This window comes from Thermobia domestica, chromosome 14 (genome assembly GCF_964235325.1).
Source record: "Thermobia domestica chromosome 14, izTheDome1.hap1.1, whole genome shotgun sequence".
NCBI lineage: Eukaryota > Metazoa > Arthropoda > Insecta > Zygentoma > Lepismatidae > Thermobia > Thermobia domestica.
This window is the reverse complement of record NC_137467.1, coordinates 188,740,661-188,761,900: the sequence shown is the minus strand read 5'-3', so window position 1 is coordinate 188,761,900 and position 21,240 is coordinate 188,740,661. Positions and strand designations below refer to the sequence as shown.

At 36.4% G+C, this 21,240-nt stretch overlaps 1 protein-coding gene across 1 annotated transcript; it reads right to left on the bottom strand.

Moving 5' to 3' along the window:
• Positions 1-19,617: 19,617 nt before the first annotated feature.
• On the bottom strand, positions 19,618-20,274 carry LOC145670178 (uncharacterized). Its single transcript, XM_081738554.1, has one exon. The coding sequence runs from the start codon at positions 20,272-20,274 to the stop codon at positions 19,618-19,620; it is 657 nt and encodes a 218-aa protein (XP_081594680.1).
• Between the last annotated feature and the right edge of the window lie 966 nt (positions 20,275-21,240).

The following is a 21,240-nucleotide window of genomic DNA, read 5'->3' as shown; positions in this document are numbered from 1 at the left end:
CTATGTTTGTTTTTGATTTCCTATGAGATGTAGTGTACAGTTTCTGAAATTCAAATCCCCGTAAAGCGTTTAAATTTTAAAGCTGTCTCACCGGGGATTGAACCTGGAATCCCATCAACTGAAGATTTGTGTCCAAGCTACTAGGCTAGTGCGTAGAGCTTGACTAAGCCTATTATTATTTTAGTATGTCACAGTTATGCTGAGAGACTAAGGGAGACGGTGAATATGAGGTAAAGAAAATGATCTAAGCAAGGAAGAGAAAGAAAATGGGGAATTCCACAGAAACCCCACTTTGATCGTGAGTGTAAACGCCAAGTCGTGCAAAGCAAGCACCTCCACCCCATCAGTAAAGATATTAAAGATCCTACCATCAAAGAACGAAGTGATGACCTGTTTCTTGAGACGTGGAGGTTATTATTTCGACTGATTATCTCGAACAGGAAAAGATAATGACAGGTATTTATCTTGCAACACTAATTACCAAATTACATACTGCCATCAAAGAGAAACGTCGTGGAATGTTGGCCCGTGATGTGCTGTTCCATTGCATGAATGCATCGGCCCACACTTTCCAAATTGCAGTAGCTGTAATTCATAAATCAGCGTTCAAACTTGTCCCCTATGCTCCCTATCCCCTAGGTCTGGCCCGCAGTGACTTCTACCTCTTCCCTAACCTTAAGAAGATCCATCGTGGCAGATATTTGTGTAGTAATTTTGAGGTTATGGATACGATAGAGACTTCGCTTCAGTACCAACTAATTTTTTTTTTTTTTTTTCACTAAAGGGCTGATTGGAAAAGCATATTAATGTTGCAGGAGACTATGTGAGAAAGTAACAATGGTTTGGTTTCCTTGCTCGGGTTCTTTCTATGTCAGGGCCAGAATAACCCTCGTAATCTTATGGACACGACCTGTGCCCTAAAACTCACTTGTGGACACCCCTGAAGAGTAATAAGGATCTGGTAGAAGCTAGAGTGGGGTAATGACCTAAATAAATTACGACATGACTCTTCTTCTGAGTATTTGAACGATTTGGATTGACGCCAACGTCTTTTACTTGGAATATAGCATCATTTAAGTGATAGCAACTGACGAATGCATCATATTCTAGGCCTTCGATTCCCACAATTTTGTTGCTGAAGAAATTCCTCTACACCTGATTTGAACAGCAAGTAAGGACTTGATAGTGAAGGAAATAATTTCTGTTGGTGGAAAGTTTCTTTCGCAGGTGAGACAGTAAAAAGAGTGTAACGCAGACGCACCCAGCCTGGAAATCTGCCAACGCCACTGCCATTAACTAACCACCGTCTCTCTTCCCTTTCCCCCGCTTGAAGGATTCAACACAGGTGTCATTTGGATTGGACCAGATAACGCAGCGCACAGGGAACATTTCTGCATCTAAAGAAATACTCCACGTTCTTCAAATGGAAAGCAATAACGTTGTAGACTTAACAAATTTCTTTTGCAATGATACCTGGATGATTTGGCCATTGTTGTTTCACAAAATTATTATTATTATTATTATTATTTTTGTATGAGTGAACGACTTCTGATGTAATGAGGGGACACGGTGGCTTAGTGGTAGAGCGCATACCTCTGCTTTGATGGGTACATGGTTCGATACCCGGATAAATAAGTTTGTGGTGGACAATATCGTGTCCGGGAGTTTTCCCAGATACTTCCGTTCCCTTCGACATTGCCATTCCACCAATCCTCCCATCTTCATTCATTTGAATAAATTATCGTCTCCCTTAGCGTAAAGAGCATAATCGTTGAACCAGGGGCGTCATTTCAGACTTCGCTTGGGGGGGAGGCAAGAGCACCACCGACATAAGACTTTCATGTTTTGTACTAGTATTAGTATACAATTGATTAAAGTATATGTGTTCCTCAAACTCTTGGGGGGGAATTTCCCCCTCCTGCCCCCCCCCCTAAATGACGCCCCTGCGTTGAACGTTAAACTGAAATTTATGACTTCTGATGTAACAAGTAATTGCATATGAATGTAGACCGTTGTAAGGAATACAGTAGATCACAGAATCTCAAGAAACCAAAAGATGTTCTTTCGTAATATTACAAGTTTCTGGTTCAGATGCCTTTCAGCACCGTATATTATGAAGTTCATGACCAATGAGCGGGTAAACCTAGAAGGAGACAGAGCCATGACCACTAGTGACTCAGAGAGACCCATAACCGAAGACAAAACAAACTTACACGGTTGATTTCCGTAACGACATCCCCGTGTTCTCCTTAACTTTTATCCCTGGTTTGATGATTATACAAACTTTGAATTATATCTATACGTTACATACAGTTCGGCATATAAATATTTCCTAGGCGAAACGGAAATTGTGTCTTAGAAAATAGCGTGCGGTGAATTCTTCTAAACAGCGTGAGCGAAAACAACCTTCATGCAGTTAAATACGCAACATGATTTTTTTTTTTAACATAATATTTCAATTTTAGAAGAATCCACCTGATTGTCTATAGAATTGTTGAAATATCCCTATATATAAACGTGCATTGAAGGAAACATGTTTGTCCTATAACTAATGTATTTGCACGTACTTACATTCTTTTTCATTTTTCATCTTTCTTGAGAAGCATCAGGTTTATAAGAAATGAAACTATTATTGTCTGCTTCATACTGCCATAGAAGGAAAGATGGAAGGAAAGCGAGGAATAGGAAGAAGAAGAATACAACTGATCGATGATTTGAAAAATAGGAGTTCAAAGAGGAAGCTGAAGATCAAGAAACGTTGAAGAAAAATTTCCAGGTCCAACCCCCCTCCCCCCCAAAAAAAAAACATCAGTTCTAGAACCTACCAAAATGCAAAACACTTAATAATAATTAGTTTAACCTGCTACGAGTTATTCCCTTTAAGCTAAATGAGAAGAACAATCAATGGAGGTGAATGATTATGAAATATTTAGTGCAATAGTAATGTGGGAGGAAACGGAAGAACCCCCGAGAAAATCCATGGACATGATGTAACGGAAGCAAACTTTTGGAAAGGTGAATGCAGGCTGGGAACGTGTTAGACAAAGTACAGCAAGAATACTAAGATGTAACGAAATACGTAGCATAAACGTTAAAGAAACTGCATATATACACAGTAAAAAAATTGTTGTGTTAATTCAACTCAATTTTAACACAGGGCAGTGGTTCCAGCGTGACTACCACTATGCAGTGTTAGTTAAACACATACCCCGTGGTGTTAGCGTTTAACACAGGGAGTGTGTTGCGTCTTTAACACACAACCGGTGTTGAGCCGTGCCGTAAGCGTTAATGAACCACAAAATTACTCCCCCAAAATGTTAAATCGCCTGTATGCGTAATGTGTTTACGTTATGCTGAGTTAAAAAAAAACAAACACTTTAACCCACAAACGCCCCTTGTGCCACCAGTGACCCACTTTATGTTTCACTACGTTACATGGGCAATATCATTCATTTAGGCAAAAAAACCCGTTGTTCCACTTCAGGCACACTACCCGTTCTCTTGTAAGAGTTTCGTTCACTTCTCTTCTCAGGTTTTCGATGTAACACGGTATTGTTCAGGCAGTTGCTAGTGTATGCAAATTTTTGTTACGTAACTGGTCTTGGGGGGCCGCGGTGGCTCAGTGGTAGAGCGTTCACCTCTGGTGCTAGGGGTCTCGGGTTCAAACCCTGCTCCCGCCAAGTGAACTTTGTGGTGGACAAACACCGTGTGCGTGGGTTTTCTCGGGGTTCTCCCGTTTCCTCCCACTTTCTTCATTCCACCATTTCATTCATTACTCATCATCACCGTCTCCTTTAGCCTAACCGGCATAACCGTGGGACGTAAAACTCAAAAATTTCATTTCTAACTGGTCTTGGGCGTTTGTGGGTTAAACAAGTAAAAGAATGTACTCCGGTGACAGGGGGCACGAACCACCAACCTTTCAATTAGTAGCCGCGTGCTCTTCCGACTTGGCCACGGAGGCGATGAAGAAAACGTCGCTTGTGGGATAAATTGTTGAGGTCTTTTGAATTTGGCTAATCAGAGTGCTCCTTTAAGCCGCGTATATTCGACGATAACCGTTCGGGATAAGATAAAATCTGCTCGCCATGTAGACCTAATTTTATAACATAATGACGACTGTCTATTTACTTTATTTTATAGTTCTTCCATATTCACTTTCAAATGATCGGCGCAAGTTGCTGTCTAATAAAGTTGATGCGTTTGTTGCTTCTAGTACACAATCGCTTAGAAAAAGAAGCAATAAATGCATCAAATGTGGGAGATGAATTTTGAGCACCTAAATGGCACATGCCTAGCACATCTTGTGCTGTTAGGGTTTCATCAGAAACATTATGTAAAAGAATTCAAAACACATCGCGCGGTTTGCATTTTGAAATTTTGCGTATACCTGCATTTGTTTAAGTATTTCTTTCTACTGTGTTTGCCTGTAACTTCAATTCTTAACCCTTTATAATTAAATGCCCAACATATTTGGCAATCATACAGAAAACAACACCGAAAATTCTACACTTCTGTTAATTTAACACACAAGCTGTGTGTGATTTCAACTACCGCCATTCGACACACAACTCCGAATGGAGAGTGAGTTGTTCTAACCACTTGTTTGTGTTATATTTTAACACAATCGTGTTAACACATAGGCATGTCGTTGAAATAACACAACGATATTTTACAGTGTACTCGTAAATACATGTCCAGTGAACTAAGAACGTATTGAAAAAAATATCTAAGAAAATCTAAGTGTGTAAGAGTACTTATGTATTTCACAGTGTAAGCTGCTTAAATACAAGTACAAAAGATTTGATAACAATATTTTTGTGCTAAATGGAACCGTGGCCTTAAATTTTTCAATGTCATTTGTGCATAGAAATCGACTTCTCAACGGAAGCTTTAAAAACAAAGTCTAACATTTATGGATATAATTTAGAAAAACAAACTTTCAACAACTTCATTTAGAATTCTCTCAAGTAAATTGCAATATTCTTAACCACTATAATAATATCAATATAGTAGTTGATAAATTTTAAGACATTTTGTACGAAATACTTGATCGAAGCATTCCTCCGAAAAATCAATACAGTCAAAGTTATCCTTGTTGGTTCACACGGAATATCATTAAAATGACAAAAGCTAAAATGTGCCATCGAAAAAAAAAAAAAAAATTAGACAAACAGCTTGTAATGTAAATTATCATACTATAAAATTTACTCGATTACGTAAGGAAATTAGACGTGACATCAATATCACATACGATAATTTCGTGTCAACGTGAGAATCTACAATAGAATGAAATTCCAACCAATTTTCGGATTTCGTTAAAAATAAAACGCGTCGTCTTAATACAAATGCATTACCTTACAATGGTCAAGAACTGAAAGCTAATGATGAGATTGCCTCTTCTTTCGCACTTTATTTTGAATCAGTTTATTAAAAAAAAAGATAAAGCCCGACCTAATACTACAGCTAACGACATATGCTCAGAAGGATATGACACTTTAGATCAGCTCACAATTTCACTCATAACAGCAGATGAAATAAAGCGAGCAATGGAAAGATTAAAATCAAGAAGTTCGATTGTCCCTGATAACATCCCAGGGTGCATAGTGAAGGGATGTGCAGATCATCTTCTTTATCCTCTTTGTATCATTTTTCAATCTCGCTATTCGTACCAGCTCATTCCCAGACAAATAGAAATTTACAAAATTTTGTATTTTACCCATATCAAATTCTAAAAGAGAAGTTTAAAATTAGAGACCAGTTACCATATTATGCGTCTTTGCGAAACTATTTTGTACCAACTCATTATGAAGCACGTCAGATCATCAATTTCAGAATACCAGCATGACTTTCTAAAACGTAGATCCACACTAACAAATCTTAGTATAATTACTAACTATACTGCGCATTCATTGGATCAAGAGGGTCAGGTTGGCGTAATTTACACGGATTTTTGCAAAAGTTTTTGATATCGTAAATCATAGTAAATTATTTCACAAACTCAATCAGTTTCATTTTTCGTTGTCTCTTATTGAACTGTTCTTATATTCTTTACAAAATCATAAACAATTTGTTGTATATAAAAGGATGTCGATCAGTACTCTCTGGGGTCCCTCAGGGTTCCAACCTAGGGCCCTTGCTTTTCATACAATTTATTAATGATCTTCTCATTTGCATGCAAAATTCAAATAAGCTATTATTTGCAGATGGTCTAAAAATTTATTATCCAATAAATTCGGTTTATAACTGTGAAAAGCTCCAACGTGATCTTCTCTATAGTTAAGTGGTGTGAGGAAAATTTACTTAAATAAATGTTAACAAATGTAAAGTAATGACATTTACAAGACGAAAGGTACCGACATATTTTCATATTAAATTGGGATGATACTATCAACCCTGGAAACAGTTAGGGAATTACGTATTCTATATGATTTCAAATTAACATTTGAGTGTAATATTGACAACTATTTGGAATCCGCTCTTCTGAAAACACATTCTGTGTTGTTTTTTTTAATGCCAAAAATAATAGTTCTATATTACTTGATCTACATTACAATGCAATATGTCTGGAGGAGACAGTCAGGAGTGGGTGAACGTTGCTAGCGGGAAGGCACCTGCCTCCCGTACCCCCCTCTAGCATCGTCACTGTTCGAATGGTTATAGTAGTTATAGCAAACGGTATGTAGCGACTAGGATTTTTTTAAAAGGTTATCAAAACGAGCACTGAATTACCCTTATTTGCTACATTTTGTACTCAACTCCCACAACTGAGAGTCAAGAATGAGAAAGACAGAGAGGTATTACAAATAAAACAATGGAATTGTGTCGTGTGTATGTGTTGTTTCGTTAAAACAGGAGTATTTCTTAGTTTTATTTACGTACCGTGACGGACAGGAAAGATAGTGAAGGGGGAAAGAATTAACGTGACTTTCCTCAGCGAAGCAGCATCTGTTTTAAGTTGTAGGAGGTGTGTTGTCTTACATTCTTCTCGTGACGCGTGCGGGAGCAAACTCCGTCACAGCTGGTCTTAGATTGTAAACGATATAAACACAGACCAAGTCATGAATCTTCTGGAGGAAAAAAAAAGGAAGTTCACTCTTCAGAAAAAGTGCAAAATAATTTAAAAGTGTGTTATTGCTAAATTTTCATAACAACTTGTTATCGAGCAAAATGAAAAATATGAAAAATGAGGATAACGTGCCATTATCAGAAGAGCTATTCTCGTCAATTACCCGCTTTGCTGCATTGAAATACGAAAAATAAGTCCGAAAACTACGAATAATTTCACACTAATATCCGTCATTTTCGATCATTTGCATATATATACAGGGTGGTAGGTAACTCCGACGTCAAACTTTGGGAGGCGATTCCTTATATGACATGAAAGGAAAAAGTTCTAATAAACATGGGCCGAAAAATGCGTCCTTTCAGAGTTATGATCCATTGAAAATTCGAAAAATCATTTTTCAAAACTCCCTAACTTAGAAACTATAGGACCTATCCCAAGCGGTTTAAGGAATTAACAGGAACTAGTATGTTTTCTATCTAAATATCTATGTTTTACCATCCTCCGTTGTCGGTGAAAGGAACTGTGAAAAGGAAGTTGAAGTATAGGGATACTCCTTTACCATACTAATGGTGGGTTCGTTTCGCTGTTACCGGTGAATTCTGACACATGGATATTTAGATAGAGCGTATACCAGTTCCTGTGTAATTCCTTAAACCGTTTGGGATACTCTCTATAGTTTCTAAGCCAAGATGTTTTGAAACGTGATATTTCGAATTTTCGGTAGTTCATAACTCAGAAAGGAAACGTCTTTCGACCCATGTTTATTAGAACCTTTTTCTTTCATTTCGTATAAGGAACCACCTCCAAAAGTTTGTCGGTGGAGTTTCCTACCACCCTGTATATATCCCTCCTTCAAGTTCTAGGACTGAATTTTGAATTTTGATTTAAACGGCATGGAAAGTGTCACTGTTCATTTCAGCGACACCAAAAAATATGGATTCGGCACTAATATTAGTCATTTTCGATAATTTTTATATATATATATCTTCCCCTTCCCTTCCCTTAAGTTGCACTTCAAAGTAATATAGTAAAAACCCTCCTAGGCCCGAACCTTATCTATGTTGAAAATTTGATCGAGATCGATGGGGTAGTTCAAGAGATATGAAGTCACAAACATAGTTATTTTCATTTTTATTTATAGATAAATAAATATATCGTTCATAGAAATAAAATCTTTGAGTTTTACGTCCCACGACTGTGCCGGCTAGGCTAAAGGAGACGGTGATGATGACAAATGAATGAAATGGTGGAATTAAGAAAGTGGAAGGAAATGGGAAAACCCCGACGAAATCCACGCACCTGGTGTTTGTCCACCACAAAGTTCACTTGGCGCGAATTGAGATCAAACCAGGGATCGCATGCACCAGAGGTGAACGTCCTACCACTGAACCACTGCGGCCCCTTATATCATTCATAGAAACGTTGATAGCTGACCAACTCTTATTGCCATGGAAATCATACAAAGAATACATTTATAAGCCGTAACAAAGCCAAAGTTAGGAACAATGGAAAATGTCAAAAGTTGCTATGTATAATAATCCATAATAACACACTCAGCAATTGTCCCACAACTCCGAATGTCATATCAGGAACAGACATAAATGACAAGCGCTAGAAGGAGCTCAAGTAAGTGGTAAAGAAAAGCACCGGATGTTTCAATGTCTTTTTAGACAACTCTTCATACTCACACAACCGAAAGCTACAAAGTTGATTTTCTTTGGAAACGTTTTTTCATGAACTATCACAGGATAGTTCCAATAGCTGTTCTTGTTCTGTGTTAGGGAGATCCATGCCTTATATCTCAAGGATTTCTACATTAGTGGAAGAATTGTGAATGCAATTGTTACCAGGTTGTGGGACGGGAAATATTGTAGCTAATGCTCTCAAGTGTGCTACAAGTGTTTTGTGCATTTTAGCAGAGAGCTTTCAATCTGAAGAATCAACGAAATCCTTGAGCACTGGAAATGATGAATAGTTATTGTTTTGTACTCGTACTGCCTATAGCTGCAGTTTCTTAATCTTAAAAAGTACTTCTTGCATAACAGCTGTGAGTTCCATTTTATTACAACAATTTTCAATTTTTAGGCGTCGCGAATCCCCTGGGTAAATCACGTGGACCCCACTTTGAGAACCACTGCTATATGTCATTACTTGGCACCTTATACCACATCGTCATTAAGAAATCGTATGTAATAACCTTTTTAAAGTAATACGTCTGTCGTATGACTGTTATTGAAACGTTTCGGTTGCGAGCGGAGCGAGGGGAAAAAAGCAAACCAAAAACAATATTGATTTAATTTGGCACTTCGTCTTTTCCAAATTTTTCTCTTTTCTTGCTCTATCGATGCCCTTTTGCTATCATCGCCCGGGGCAACGGCTCCGCTCGCCCAATCCAAGGTACGGATCTGTTTACAGTGTTCATAGAATTACAATATAAAGTAAACATACGGTGGCCTCTGATTGGCTGGGAGCTCGACTCCAATGAGTGTATTTTATTAATAATATGTTCGAAGAATATATTAATAAGTGGTTATGTGTCGTTATTAAACTTCGAAATCGTGAACAAAATTTGAGATTCCAGTAACTGAGACAAGGAAAGTTTACGGGTTTATTTCATCTTATTTTAGATGTTAGATCTCCTTGCTCTTATTGAATATATATATACAGTTGATTATAATTAAAGTTCCACTTTCAAAATGCTGTAAAAAAGGAACCACTTTTCAAAATTACTTCAAACTTGAAGTGAATATACTTAAAGAAGAAGAAAACAGCATCGCATAAGACAAAAGTTCCAAAGTGTATTAGTAGATGGCGCTATAAGCGGCATAACGAAAGTGGATTCGGCTACAAGTGACATTTTGAATCGAAATACGACTGCTTTAACATCAGTTGCACATTAAACTATCTGTACTGTTCAATGTGCATGATTGTTTCGGTTTTATGACGAATGAAATGACTTCCAATCATTCAATAGTTGTGGCATTCTTCATGGAAAGCCCGTCCAACAGAGAAAGATCGTACCATATTGAATGGGAAAAATCGGTTTTTAATTATTCTTAGGCCGAAAACCCCATATAGAGACCGCTTACAGCACAAACGATTGATACACTGGAACTTTTTTGTTTTTTGTCATGCTGTTTCCTCTTTCTTCAACTATACCCAAATTGAAGTCATTCTAACCAGTGCTTTTCTTACAACATTTTCAAAGTGAGATTTTAATTATAATCACCCTGTATATATATATATATATATATATATATATATATAGATAGATAGATAGATAGATAGATAGATAGATATAGATATAGATATAGATATAGATATAGATATAGATATATCTTACATAAACCAAGTAGATCTAACATCTAAAACAAGATTAAACAAACCCGTAAACTTTCCTTGTGTGAACCCCCCGTCAAGTGAACTTTGTGGTGGACAAACACCGTGCTCGTAGGTTTTGTCGGGGTTCTTCCGTTTCCTCCCACTTTCTTCATTCCACCATTTCATTAATTAATCATCATCACCGTCTCCTTTAGCCTAACCGGCATAACCGTGGGACGTAAAACTCAAGGATTTCATTTTCATTTTTTTCCTTGTGTCAATTACTGGTGTCTGAAACTCTGTTCACGATTTCGAAGTTCAAAAACGACACATAACCATTTATTAATATATTCTTCGAACAAATTATTAATAAAATACACTCATTGGAGTCCAGCTTCCAGCCACAAGATCAGAGGCCACCGTATGTTTATATTGTAATTCTATGAACACTGTAAACAGATCCGTAGGTAGGAGGGGACGAGCGGAGCTGTTGCCCCGGGCGCTGATAGCAAAAGTGCATCGAATGAGCAAGAAAACAAAAAAGTTGCAAAAGACGAAGTGACCAATTAAATCAATATTGTTTTCAGTTTGCTCTTTGTTCCCCTCGCTCCGCTCGCAACCGAAACGTTTCCATAACAGTCATACGAAAGATGTATTACTTTAAAAAGGTTATTACATACGATTTCTTAATGATGATGTTGTATAAGATGTCGAGTAATGGCTTATAGCAGTGGTTCTCAAAGTGGGGTCCGCGTGACCTAGCCAGGGGGGTTCGCGACGCCTAAAAATTAAAAAGTGTTGTAATAACATGGAACTCATAGCTGTTATGCAAGAAGTATTTTTAAGATTAAGAAACTGTAGCTGCGGGCAGTACGAGTACAAAACAATAACTATTCATCATTTCCAGTGATCAACGATTTGTTTGATCCTTCAGCTGAAAAACTCTCTGCTGAAAGGCACACTTGAGAGCATTAGCTACAATATTTCCCTGTCCCGCAACCTGGTAATGGTTACACTAACAATTCTTCCACTAATGTAGAAATCCATGACATACAAGGCATGAATCTCCCTAACACAGAACAAGAACAGCTATTGGAACTATCCTATGATAGTTCATGGAAAAAACGTTTCCAAAAAAAAGGAACTTTGTAGCTTTTGGTTGTGTGAGTATGAAGAGTTGTCTAAAAGGACATTGAAACATTTGGTGCCTTTCTTTACCACTTACTTAATACTTTTCTGCTCTTTGTAGTATTAAAACCTTGTTTTAATGTGGAATCGAACCTGAGATTGTTGGTGACAAAACTTATTCCAGATTTTAGTACAATTATGGAAAAACACACAAAAAAGAAAATTCATTCTTCACCTTAATGACCCTACATTTGAGAACATTATGCATCAAGTGGATTTTCTTAAAAGAAAATTATTTTCTAGCTTGAAAGTTACTGTTTTTCAATTGAAATTTCGTTAACTAGGAAACGATCATGTATCTGTAGAATAAATGACTTATTGCATTATTTTCCTTCATCTTTTTCTTCTCAGTAATAATTCTAATTAGTACATTTTTTTAATATCATGTGAAATTTCAAATAGATTGCAAGAAGGTCCGCAGATCACTTTTCGACTGAACAGGGGTCCGCGTTATCGGAAAGTTTGAGAACGACTGACTCAAACCCACTAGCGTTTTCAAAATCAGATACGGCCAAAGTCTAAAATACGTGTTCGGCGTTTTGATGGTAATGATTTTCGTTCATCAATACCGCTTTTCTACCAAATCGGATTAACTACAACGGTGAGAATGAAGGTATGAAAATGAGAAAGGGTGAAAAGCACATTGTATTTTGGATTTTAAATATAAACATTAAACATGAATATCCTACAGCTTCATCAATCAATATTGAGGAACTCAAAAAGAGGGGTCCTCAATTTGCGTTACATTTTACAAAATATTTTTCACTGCAAAAAGAATCGAAATTATAGTGATATTTCTGTGGTCACATACAGGATAAAACTACGAAACTACAATTATTACTGGAATTAATGCTGTCACTCATTTCGAACATTTTAAACGCAAATAATCTCTAAAGTATTGAAATTTCATTCCTTATTGATAGTTTGAAATGTTGTAAATAGCAGTAAATTTCCGTAACTGTTTTCCAAGTGGCTCTGTATACCAACGCAAGGTAGATTTGTCAAGTTTAACATAAGTTCAAAATAAGTCTCTAAAAAAAAAAAAAAAAAAAAAAAAAAACTTTTTTGTAAAAGAGTAGGCCTATATAAAAATCGCTTTTGACTGTTGCAATGGTCTGTTCAGACAGCTTAATAAAAATTCAACATAGCATAACAAAAGCTGTTTCTCTTAGATGTAATTGAAAAAAAAAAAAAAAACGAAAGAAGGAAAAAATTGATGAGTTGAGTATAGGGGCCAGCGAATTCTACTTCGCCCCGGGCGCCGAAATCTCTAGCTACGGCTCTGAGTGTAGATTATACTACATACAAATCAGATAATGTAATATCGCTTAATGTTTCGTTGTAACACGATTGACCCTATTATTTAAAGTTTTATTTTTAGTTATGTTACTACCTTATATTTATTAACATCTTTCTTAATTTACGCATCCTTAAGTGATGTAGCACTTAAAATCCTACGTTTCTAAACTAATATTGGAAGTAAACTTAAATAATGTTGTTGGTAGACAAATAACCTCTGAGGGGATATTACATGTAGTGGGGAGACCTTTAAAATTAAAAAGCAAATGATCAAACTGCATTGTTATGTCTAACGTACTTTTTCCATACACATCAATTTTCTTAGATTTGTAATTTCTAGATATTTGTTAGATTTATTTGTGGTTTATACATGAAACCAGTGTTCGAAGTGGAAAAAAAAAGCAGAGGCGGTATGTTTTATTATGATTTTGACTCAACATACCGGCTATTTAGATATTGTCTTGATCACTGAAAAACCACAGACGGCATGTCCTCATTACAGAAAAACCAGAGGTGGTATGGTATACGAACAAACGTTTGCGAAATTCTAGACTGCGAGTAGACCTCGCGTAAATATACTCGTAGTGAAATAATTGTGGTCCATGATTACTAATTGAATTTCAGAGACTCTGAAATGATGTCTAAAATCAATGGGTCCTGAAAGCAAGTGTAATTAACGGGAAAATCATTACTATTAAGTATCTCTGAAAACTAATTATTCCTTTTTTGGAAGGATTCATGAATACCTATTTTGCCTTTAGGCAGAATATGAACATATGTTTTACCTAAAGGTAAATTCAAAAATGTGCTACAAAGTGCTGGAAGGTCATTGGACAGAACAGGAATTAGGTAGAACAGGAAGAAGCCGATTAATGTTTCCTGATAGAATAAACACTTCCTGACCGAAATGATCAATGAAAGTAAATAGTTAAAAATTAAACTAAACATCCTCGCGTTATATGGCTAAGTTGGGAAAAGTAAATTTTACAGGAGAGCAGTTTAAAGGTAAATTTTACAGCAGTTACCTGGCTAATTTTGACATAACCAAATGCTGTAACTTCCTCAATTCTATGAATTCGCCTTATCTGCTTCTACACAATGTAGAACTCACCAAAATAAGCTTATACTTGTAAAATCTCAGTTTTCAAAAAAAAAAAAAAAAAAAAAAAAGTCGACTCAGCCGGTTATTCACTGGAACCAGCCATATATCACCAAGGACTATGGCCATCCAAATTGTTTTTAGTTAGATAAGATGTAATTAAGGACATCACTTCCAATGGTAGTTAATTATTTCAAGCTACCTAGGCTGAATGTTGCTACTAGCTTCCCAATTTATCATGCCATCAGAATCAACACGGAATATTTTGTCCTAAGCGGGACTCGTAACTCGAACTACACGAATTGAAGAAAAATGACACATCAAGTGTTAGGCCCTGCATCCTAAAGGAGAATAACGGTTAATGGAAGTAAAATTATGGGAGAATTTGTCGTATCATATAATGTTGATGGAATTCTGAGACTAAAAGGAAATCAAAGAACAAAATGTTGCCTCCTTCAAAGCCAAGTCAATGAAGAGAACAAATTTCTGAGAGAAGTATTACAAAGGTACGATACAAAATTTTAAATTCAATTTCGACATTTAAAATTCAAAGTCAACACATCATTAAAAATATTTTATTTAATGTATCTTTATTAACTTGTTCATGTCTTTAAGCTATCTGTCTGACAGTCAAAAAATTAAAACACAAGAAATAATAAAAGCGTTGAGATCACCTTCGTCATTTAAATTTCAACAAACACTTGATTATCAATATTGGAATTTAAATATTATCGATAATTATTACATTAACCAGGGACTTCAGTGTTGTATTAAAATAAGAAACAAATCATTGAAACTAAATTTCAACTCAAACTCATCATTATTAGCATTTGATAAACAGTGTACTTATTTTTTTTATTATTATTTTATTTTTCTTACGTTCCATTAAATTCGAAAGATCACAAATACATTATATTATTAAAATGTGGAATGAACAAGTATTTTAGGAAAACTAAAAATGGATCAAAAGATTGCGATCTTGGCCAATAATTACTTTTTCGATCAGGGGCCACAAAATTTTTGAACTGCCCCTAAATCAAGTTTTCGTATTTTCTACGGAATAAGCACATTATATTCAGTTAAGTGATAGTTTGGGTTTGCCTACTGTAGTGTATGTAGTTCTCCAGATATAAGTCGTACAAGAAAATTTTTGATTAAAATATATTGGATCTTTCGATCAAAAAAAAAAAAAAAGTTCGATATGAATTTCTTCATTAATATTTCAACATAGGTTCATCGTTATCAATATTTGGATTAATGAATGTTTACAATCATTTTATCACGAATGTAACATTTTATTAAAACACAATGAACAAAAACGCCGAGTTCAAATTTGTCATTTAAATTTCAACATAAAGACATCATTATCACCATTTGATGTTAAACTTCGGTTTGTTGATATAGAACAACACTAATATTGTATTTTATCACTCAGCGCTTAAGGACAATATTTAGATAACGAAAGAAGCCGTCTTCACTCCGCGCTCTGTTGAAGTTAGTGTATCGCAACGAGTTCAGAGGGGACCGCGGAGGGTAATGAAATGTGATACTCGTAGCTTTCGGGGGAAATTAGACACAGCGGAGGGTTATGATAAGCATAACTTATGATATCGCGGATGGAAGACAAAGGCAATTTGACAACCATATCTTCCGCATCAATCTGTGTTGCGTATGGTAGCAGGAACCTTATAAGGGTGGTCCTCCAAAACCACTGACAGAGGAGCTAAATAAAGCGTCGCTGGCACTCGCTCCCGTCGCTATCCTGGCTATTTTAGATCTTCTTCAAGAGAGGAGACGGAGAGTCCATGCCATACCTTCGCTTCAGACCATCCTCGCTCGCAGCGTCTGTGTTCTACTTCTCTCCTTCAGCACACAGGATCGAATCGAAATGACGGGATACTTCGGTGGACTAACATCGTCCTCTTTTACAACAGAAATTAGTTGACTTTTAATTATTCTTTACAGCAATCGCAATGACTTTATGGATTATTTATTCGTATCTTAACATCCTAACAAATCAAGTTCGTACTAGGTATATTATTATTATTATTATTATTATTATTATTATTATTATTATTATTATTATTATTATTATTATTATTATTATTATTATTATTATTATTATTATTATTATTAAGTATTCTGCCTTTTGGCAGGTAATGGGACTAATGAGCTTTTTTTCCTTTTCTTCTTAGTTTTCAGTTTCGATCTGGAAATGTTTCTTCCATGTTTCTCGATTTCCAGATTCCTCTTTTAACTCCCAATATTTTCTTCTATTTTTTAAATCATCGATTACTTGTGATCTTCTTCTTCCTATTCTTCACTTTCCTTCCATCTTTTCTTCTATGGCAGTATGAAGAAGACAATTTCTTTGCAACGTTTGTCCAATCCAATTAGCTTTTCTACGAATGATTCTGGCTAGAAGTGTCCTCTTCTCTCCTACCTGTTTTCAACCATTTTCGTTTTTTACTCTTTCTGTTTATTTTACCATTCTCCATCTTTCTCCAACACCACATTTCGAAGCTCTCTAATATTTCTTCTCTAACTTTCGTAATGTTCAAGCCTCTGAACCATAAAGTCCAATATTGCATATATATAGCACTTTACCAATTGAGGGAGTGAGCGCAACAGTGGTCTAACCAACAATTTTTAAAAATGGAGAAAAATCAAGTTAAAGTTAAACACATGTGCTTTTTGCACAATATAACAAAAGCAACCACAAGTGGTTGAATGTGTCGTACATTGTACATATATATATTGTGCAAAAAAACATGTGGTGTTTAAGTTTAACTTGATTTTTCTCCATTTTTAAAAATATGAGTTAGACTACTGTTGCGCTCACACCCTCAATTTCTTCCTTAGTCCAATATTAAGGCTGCTAGTTAAGAGTGATCTTTTCCTGTTGAATGCTTCTTTGGCTATGGCAATTCTCGACCTGATCTCTTTGGTGCAATACATGCGTTTCGTCAAAATACTTCCCAGATATTTGAAATGATCGACCTCTTCAAGTTCTGTTTGTTCTGTTTGTTCTGTTCGTTCTACTCTGATTTACAATATATTAATTTCAAAGAATGTTGGTATTCTTGTAGAACGGTAGGTCCCAGCTGGAGGGTATGAGCACAAGGAGGCACAAACTATTGACAAATATAAACTATATTCGTAATGATAAGTAATACAAATGCTGTAACAAGGAAACATTAAATTAAATACCGTACAAACACAAAGTAATTATTCAGTAAAAGCTCTGATTCCATTAAGATCAAAGCTTTTTTTTTTTTTAAAAAAAAAAAATGCTGCATTACAGTGATATACAGAAGTTTATCTGGAAATAAATATATAATTTCGAGATTATTATTAATAATGATTTGAAAAATGAAATAAAATCTTTAAGTTTTACGTCCCACGGTTATGCCGGTTAGGCTAAAGGAGACGGTGATGATGAGAGATGAGTGAAATGGTGGAATGAAGAAAGTGGGAGGAAACGGGAGAACCCCGAGAAAACCCACGAGCACGGTGTTTGTCCACCACAAAGTTTACTTGGCGGGGGCTGGGATCGAATCCGGGACTCCAAGCACCAGAGGAGAACGCTCTACCACGGAGCCACCGCGCCTCCTAAATAGGTCTAATAATGATTTGAAAATTCAACGCTGCATCTGAAATCAGAAGAAAGAAATAAAATGAAATCTTTGAGTTTTACGTCTAACGCTTATGCCGGCAAGGCTAAAGGAGAGGGTGATGATGAGATATGAAGAATATGGCGGGATGGAGAAGGTAAGAGGAAACGAGGAAAACCCCGAGAAAACCACGCACATGGTGTTTGTCCACCACAAATTTCGCATGACAGAAGCTCGGATTGAAAAACGAACCCCATTCACCAGATGTAAACGCCCTACCACTGAGCCACCGCGGCCCCCTGAAATCAGGACAGCGACCAGACTAATGACCTGCAAGTGGGAGAGGGGGGCGTGAAATATAAAGAGTTCAAGAAATGGGCGCCAGGTAAGCAAGGTTGGGTAGTGTTCTACAAGCTCCAAAATTGTAAATATATAGTAATTTGGGGCAATATGCGCAGTTTTTGACATTGGGCCTTCTAAAATTGTAATTATCAGACCAAGAAACCCGAAAACTTAGGGGAATATACTTACATATTTCTACTACCTACGAATGTGAAATATGTTTGTCAACTCAGCTTAGTAGAGAAAATAATGGAGTTAAAAGTGACCCTTCCAAAACGGGCATATTGCCCCAATATCGGGGTAAAAAGCACATATAGGGAAAATTTGCGCACATCTGCATTAAAAAATATGTTTGGAACTCTTCTCTGCTTTATTGATAGATTCATATAAATATGAGTAGAAATAAACGTTAACAATATTAATGTACTATTGCTATACAATATCTACGCCTTGAGCAATTAGTAGTCTAGGCAGAATTATGGAACATTGTTCTTAATACCTAATGCAAATCATTAACACACCGTAGGACCTACACATTAAAAAAAAAGTAGCATATTTAAATGTTTGCATTGAAAATATTTGAGTACTACAATAATTATGGACACACCTGTAGAACATGCACTGTGTGTAGATTAAACATACATTATATAGTGTAAATATATGCCTACATAGCCTAGTAAAGGTTCTAATGCACTGCACTTCAGAAACAAGTCACATTAGTTTTCCCGTCTGGACATCAAAAATTATATATGGAAGTGATTTTAACAGTTGTCACAAGTTAACAATACATTTTTTCTTGCGCATTTTTCATGATACCACTTGAAACAACTCATACACTTAACCCAATCACCCATGTTGATTGCTTCACTTGCATAGTAATACCCGTTACAGGCAGCACAAAAATTGTTGGGATCTGCCATCATCTGACGTGTGTGAGGTTTGAGTAACTCATTTCGGCTGCAAACAATTCCTACAGTTTCCTTTGCACGCAGATTGCGTTTAAACTTCTTGTTTTGGGCACATGATAGACTTGTAATCTTTCGTTTCTTCTTGTTGAGAATTTCGATATGTTGCGGGGTTGTTAGACATGTTGCACTTCTGGTAGACGTAGTGCGTGTAGCCTCTTGACGGGTAGGAACAGGCATGATATCTTGAAATGACGTAGTTTGATCCCTATTTTTATCACCACCATGCACTTTTGCTGCAGCAATTCGTTCACTTCGTGAAGCAGTTCCTTGTGAAGGTTCTGCCGAAGTGTCGCCTGGGATTGTATCCACCTGGAACGCACTAATTGGTATGGTATCAGGGTTTAATGGATAAATTCCACATGTGCGGAAACTATTCACTGCTGAACCCACAGTAGGAGCTTTGCCCTACGCTGCAGCAAAAAGATATCCAAAAACAAATTTACTTATCTTCCTTCCTCTTTTCTGCCGAATGAAAGCTGAACACTGTTCATTCCAATAGTGCTTTAATGACCGATATATTGCTTTGTCAAGGGGTTGTAGCCAGTGTGTAGTATGGCTTGGAAGGCACAATAGAGCTATTTGATTATCTTCACAGAATTGAATTGCTTCAATGTTATTGTAGTGTGTTGTGTGACCATCTAATAACAGCAGAACTCTTCCTTGAGACTTGTGATGCTGAAAATGTTGTAACCAGAGCATAAATGTTATCTCTGTCATTTATCCTGAATCAGTCATAGCAACTGCGGAGCGTGGTAGTAGCCCATCCTGAAATTCTTTTCTCATGCTAACACCCTTAAAAATGATAAAGGGCGGAACGTAAACCCCTGAAGCACTCATACATCCCATTTCAGTAACTGTTTCCCCCTTCTTCCCCGTAGTTAATGTATGCACTGATTTTTTGCCTTTAGCCGCCAACACTTTTCCCGGTTTAAATATCATTTGCAAACCCGTCTCGTCACAGTTGAAAATATGTGATGGAGGCAAACGATTACCTCCAGGGTTTTCCATTTGTTCATCGAGGAGTTTGAAAAACTTGTCACATTCAGCTTTATTCAAAGAAGCTGAACGTGCGTAAGAGAGGGGTTGAGCCTTTCGAACACTAACAACATTGTTCCGTTGCAGCAACCCATACAACCAATCATATCCTGCAGTTTCAGTGCGCGAACAAAATGGGTGTTTCAGTCCATTCTTCTCTGCATATTGATATGCGATTTTTCGAGAGTCAGCCATAGTTAGTGGAAAACCCTTTGATTCCAACTGCAATAAATGTATTACTAAGTCCTTCTCCGCTGAACCAAGTACTATGGGTCTTCCTAATTTTGGTCTATACATAACGTCTCTGTTGAACGCTTTCAGGAAATCCTCTGAAATCATCACTGATCACGACATGCACTTACTGTTACAATCGTGCAGCTATACAGTTGAATCCCCCCCCCACAAAATTGTTACGCTTTTATCACATCATACAAAAGGAAACATTAACGTTTGGGGTAATTTGCACATATGTGCATTTTATCTTTAGATATATATGCGCATTTACCCCCAAAGTGTAAAGTTTACTACCACTGGCAACCCTTAATTACAGAAAAACTCTGCGGCCATTATGCTGAGTACGGACAAGCACGAATACCTCATGCTTCCATTCCACCTTGGAATCCTGTTCTAATAGCAATAGATTGTTGTTTGTAACTATATCTATAGTATCTCAAAGTTATATCAAACCATATGAAAATAAATTTTATACACTCAAAGGATTATTTATCTACGAAAACTGCGTTTCTTCTTGCGGTACGATTCATCCCTTCTGTGCTCTCGTGACATACAACTCAACTTGCTCAGTCTTGCCAGGCAGCCAAGAAACCTAGCCCTGTGTATTTTTTCAGTATGTGCAATTTACCCAGAACCACTCTACATGTAAATACCTTGCTCAACTCGGTTACTTGGTTCCAAAGAATGTCCGCATTGCTTAAGATTTATTTATAATAAATTTAATTTAAATATGTTCATCTCATAAACAAATTTAAAATACAAATTTATATTTTAAAAATTAAATAAGGGCCGTCCACATGTTACTTAACGCTATTTTTGACCAATTTTTACCCTCTCCCTTCCTTTTATCACACTTCGTAACGAAGGAGAAACCCCCCTCCTCCCTTTGTTGCGTAACACTTTTTGACTTTTGATTTCTCACCAATTTTGCTTATTTCGTGGGCTATTACAACAAAAAATTATGTTTAATGGCAGAACTTTTTATTACAAAATGCTTGTATTTTCAATATATTTGTAGTGCTTTTCGCCAATAAATCAAAGTATTAGAAAATAGTAGTAGAGTAATATTTT